This window comes from Vigna unguiculata, chromosome 7, assembly GCF_004118075.2.
Source record: "Vigna unguiculata cultivar IT97K-499-35 chromosome 7, ASM411807v1, whole genome shotgun sequence".
Lineage (NCBI taxonomy): Eukaryota > Viridiplantae > Streptophyta > Magnoliopsida > Fabales > Fabaceae > Vigna > Vigna unguiculata.
Window position 1 is genome coordinate 4,455,579 of NC_040285.1, and position 5,397 is coordinate 4,460,975.

Sequence of the window (5,397 nt, forward strand, 5' to 3'; positions counted from 1 at the left end):
TATATTTTAGATATTAATTATATTAAATAGATAAATTATTAATTATTTTTAATAAAATAAAAAATAATTCAAACATTTTACATGTTAAAAAAAAGTAAAAAATAAAAATAAAAATTAATTGAGATCTACCTGGATGGAGGGATCGATTTAACGAATTTCTGGCATGCGCTAAATGAAATGAATGCGATGGAAAATTGGCGATCATAACACTAATCTTACTATAGGAATAGAGATTCCTTTAAATAAATATAAACCTGTTAGTTCTATTTGAGAGTTATTTAAAAATGTTAAAGATATTTATTTTAATTTAAAAATAATTAATTTAAATAAATGAATAATTTAAATATGAGTTTCTTAAAAGATAAAATGGATAAAATAATTATTTTAATTTAAATAAACAGTTATTTATTAAAAAATAAATTTAAAAATAAAATTGTCCACAGCATTCTAATAATAACACTCTAAATATACTAATAAGACATTTTTATTATATAAAATCAATCACATAATTACTCATCATCTCAATCTTATTCGTATTCTCCTACCATAAATTAAAAGTTTAATCAGGCGAATGATACTATTTTTATGTCTATTCGTATTGAATTCGTAATATTTTTAATAATTCAGAAGAAAAATAAGACAATTCGTTATTATTAATAGATATATACAGCATTAAAATAATTATAATTTAAAATATTTTCAAAATATTAAATATTTAAATTAAATATCAGTAATTACGAATTACAACCCTTAAAATTTAAAATACTGTTATTAATCTTATACTAATATAAATTTTACATACTTATAAATTACTATCTTTATATTATTTTTTAATTTCACTCATAAATTCAAAATACAACTATTAAAAATACTTCCGAATATATTTTAAAATATTACATGTTTTTCTTTTAAAATTATAAAAAATAAATTTTAGATATTAATTATATTAAATAGATCAATTGTGAATTATTTTTAATAAAATAAAAAATAATTCAAACATTTTACATATTAAAAAAAAAGTAAAATAAAAATAAAAATTCAAAGAGATCTATCTGGATGGAGGGATCGATTTAACGGATTTCTGGCATGCGCTAAATAAATGGAATGAATGCGATGGAAAATTGGAGATTATAACACTAACCTTATTATAAGAATAGAGATTCCTTTAAATAAATTAATATAAACCTGTTAGTTCTATTTAAGATTTATTTAAAATTGATAAAGGTATTTATTTTAATTTAAAAATAATTAATTTAAGTAAAAAACATTTTGATAATAATTATCACAATATATTCTTATTATATCATCATAATCACTTATTATTATTCTTCTTTCACTTCTTGTTTAATCTAACAGTGTATTTGGATGGGTTGATTTTCTCTTCATGCAGAAAGAAATGCAGGGTTAATGCTTCTTCATGTTTGTTATCACCAACCCAACTTCTTCACTCTTCATTTCCTTTTCCCTATAAAACCCTTTCATCTCTTATTCTCAATGCTCAACAAACTCATTCTTCCAATGTCTGCCCAACTCTCCCTTGAACCCTGGACCACCCTTGCCGGAAAGGTCGTTATGGTCACCGGCGCTTCCTCCGGCCTCGGCCGCGACTTTACTCTCGACCTTGCCCGCGCCGGCTGCCGCGTCGTCTTGGCGGCTCGCCGCGTCGACCGCCTCCAGTCCCTCTGCGACGAAATCAACCGGATGCCGTCGTCGTCGGATCTCGCAGAAGGTGACCGGAGCCTCCGCGCTGTCTCCGTGGAACTAGACGTTGCCGCCGATGGTGCTGTCATCGATAGACAGGTGCAGAAGGCGTGGGACGCGTTCGGCCACCTCGATGCGCTGATCAACAACGCTGGTGTCAGAGGTAACTGATTTTCTGAATTTTAAATATCAACTCGGAGGGAGATCAGAAAAATTTACAGAAAACCTTTAATATGATACCATGAATGAGTATATAGTAATGCAGGAGTGGTTGAATTGAAATTCGAGAAATCGACGTAGTTTTCAACTATTGACTTCGACTTTTTTGAGACTGTACTGATCTTCTGAATTTGAATACAGAGATAAGAAAAATTTACAGAAATCCTTAATATGATATTAGAATGATATGCAACTAATAATAATAATAATAATAATAATAATAATAATAATAATGCAGGATCAGTTGAATTGAAATTCGAGAAATTCACGTTGTTTTCAAATGTAAATTCGAGAATTGCTTTCGACTAATTTTGAGATTGTACTGATCATTGGACTTTTCCAAATGTAAATTAGATACTACGATTCTCGTGGTTCTTAATATAATAGAACTGCACAAGTAGTTTTTTAAGTGTAAGTTATTTTATTTGAATTCAGAAACTAATTTGAAGGAGTTTATATATTTTGAGGATTATTTATGTAATTTGAATAGACATGGTAATAATATCGTTGAAGAGGAATGTGACTTGAAGACCAGATAAAAATAAATAAAATGAATAATTTGTAAAAGACATATATATAAATCTATTGTTTTTTAGGTTTTGGGTTGAAAATAATTTTAAATTTTGTCGCCTAGTTTATGATTCATTTTTTTCATATATCTTTTATGTTTATTGTATACCAGCAAATATTTTAAGATTAGTTTGTTAGTTAATTATTTATGATAGTAAAATTTAAGGCAGTAAGAGGAAAATTGTTGAAAGAGAATGACCTTAATGTCTGTCTACTGCATACTATTTTTCATTTTGAGAAGCAAGTGATTTGCAGAATTGAGATGTGCGCTATCATACAAGTCCACTTACTTTCTCGGTAACACACTGATTGTGAAAAGTTGTGGTGTGAAGGAACTGTGAAGCCAGCATTGGAATTGTCTGAGGAGGAATGGAAGCAAACATTGAGAACGAACCTCACTGGGACGTGGTTGGTGTCAAAATGCGTCTGTAAACGCATGCGTGACGCTCAGAGGAAAGGATCAATCATCAACATTGCTTCAGTTTCTGGTTTGAATCGCGGTCAAGTGCCTGGGGGATCTGCATATTCATCTTCTAAAGCAGGTGTCAATATGCTGACAAAGGTAAACCATTTTGATTTTTACCTTAATTAAAGAAATCAACAATTTCTTTACATATCTCACTTTGTATTTATGGTTGATTTGTTGAATGGGAATGTTCCATTGGAACACAGGTGATGGCACTGGAACTGGGGGCAGACAAAATCAGAGTGAATTCCATATCACCTGGAATTTTCAGATCCGAAATCACTGAAAAATTAATGGCAAAAGATTGGTTGAATAAAGTGGCCATGAAAACGATACCCTTGAGAAGTTTTGGTACCTCTGATCCAGCATTAACATCCTTGGCTCGTTATTTAATTCATGATTCCTCTGAATACGTATCTGGCAACAATTTTCTCGTGGATGCTGGAGCCAGCTTAGCTGGCCTGCCTATTTTTTCCTCCCTGTAAACCAACCATAATAAACTTATATTTTAAATTTATTAAAAAATATTTTTTAACTATTAAATTTTCATAATTTCTAAATGATTTTTTGTTTTTTTATTTTCAATCTTCCAAAATTACTTAAAAGATGACACATTATATTATAAAAAAAGTTATCAAAATTTAATAATTATATAAGTTTTACAAATGAGAAATCTAAACAAAGTAAAAAAAGAATAAATTTTATAATTATATGTGCTTTATGTACTTCATTAACTCTTTTATAGTCTCTTTGGATCCCGCTGACAGCTTTGCAACAATAGATACCACTTGCAAGTATTATTAAATAAGATTGCAAAAATTGTAAGCTGTAATAAATACCTACAATTATGAAGTCCACTGTATTTGATGAATATCTTCCATATCTCTCCCTTCAAGGAGGAGTTTCTAAATATTATAAATTAAAAATGGTATTTAATTAATCAAAACTGAAACTCGTATTTAATGGAGGTTTAATTACTTTTTAAGGCTTTCATAACTTTGAAAATTTTATTAAATTTTTGTGTGTTGTTTAAAATTTTGGATAATAAACTATCATTGTTTCCTTTATCAATAGAAGTAATAGTGACCATTTCTTAATTATTGTAAGTGAAAAGGCAGAATATTCGGAAGCATGCCAATTTTATTATTCAACATGTTTTAAATAAAAATAATAAAGTTCATTTATAATTTTACATCAGCGAACATATAATTTTATATTAATCACAAAATCTCAAATTACATAAAGTATACAAATAAAAAAAATACAAGACAAAAGAATAATTATGTTTTCTAATAAAAAAACATTAAATACTCAATTGAAAATTTTAAAATTTCAAAATTTACCCTCATTTGTACTGGAGAATTTAATTACATATGAATCGATTGTGATGAAAATAAAAAATAAGTATTAAAAATAAAATCAAATGGCTATTGCTTAGTATGTATAAGGGTTTGATGCCAATACATATACACAATAAAGGTTTTATTTGTAGAATATAAAACATAGCAAAGATAAACACCAGAGAAAGTCTAACAGACACACAGATATAATATAATACAATAATTATAGGCTTAAATATAAAATTTATTTTAATTGCTGAAAACATTGATAAATATCACTTAAAATATATTTTACTAAGTATAATTCTTAAAAAAGTTATTCTAAATTATATATATATATATGTATTTATTTATAATCTATAAAATAACCAAATCATACTAACAATAAATTATTTTAAAATTATATTACTATAAAGTTTATAATAATATTTAACACATGACATTTTTTTTTAAATATTAAATTTAAGACTTTGATTTCAATTTTAAAAGTTGAATACTGTTATTAATTTAAATTATACTTACATTTTTATATTAATAATTAGTTTTTAATTTAAAAATAGGAGAATATTAGTTAATTAAATTTAATTATAAATTTCACAATTAGATTTACTATTAACTATATCAATTATTGCATTCGTAATAATTTTAATATCTAATAAAAAATATAAGAAAATTCGTAATTATTAATAGTATTAATATACTATTAAAATAATTATAGTTTATAATATTTTCACAGTATTAAATATTTAAATTAAATATCAACAATTACGACTTAGAACGTTTAAAATTTAAAATCTTGTTGTTAATATAATTTTTATTTACTTATAAATTACTATCTTTATATTATTTTTTAATTTCACTCATAAATTCAAAATATTTTCAACTATTAAAAATACTTTTGAATATATTTTAAAATATTAAATTTTTTTAAAGTTATAAAAATATATTTTAGATATTAAATAGATCAATTATAAATTATTTTAAATTAATATAAACATTTTACATGTTAAAAAAGGTAAAAAAAAGTCATAGAAATAGTATCTGGATGGATCGATTTAACGATTTTCTGGCATGTGCTAACCAAATAATGAAATGAATGCC

General features: G+C 25.8%; 1 protein-coding gene across 1 annotated transcript; it reads left to right on the forward strand.

Annotated features, from left to right (window-relative positions):
* The first annotated feature begins 1,465 nt into the window (after nucleotides 1-1,465).
* Nucleotides 1,466-3,827, forward strand: LOC114190886 (3-oxoacyl-[acyl-carrier-protein] reductase FabG-like). The gene is made up of 3 exons (XM_028079957.1): nucleotides 1,466-1,864; nucleotides 2,823-3,052; nucleotides 3,163-3,827. Exons 1-3 carry the CDS (start codon nucleotides 1,495-1,497, stop codon nucleotides 3,439-3,441), a joined length of 879 nt encoding a protein of 292 aa, XP_027935758.1. The 5' UTR covers nucleotides 1,466-1,494; the 3' UTR covers nucleotides 3,442-3,827.
* Nucleotides 3,828-5,397: the final 1,570 nt, after the last annotated feature.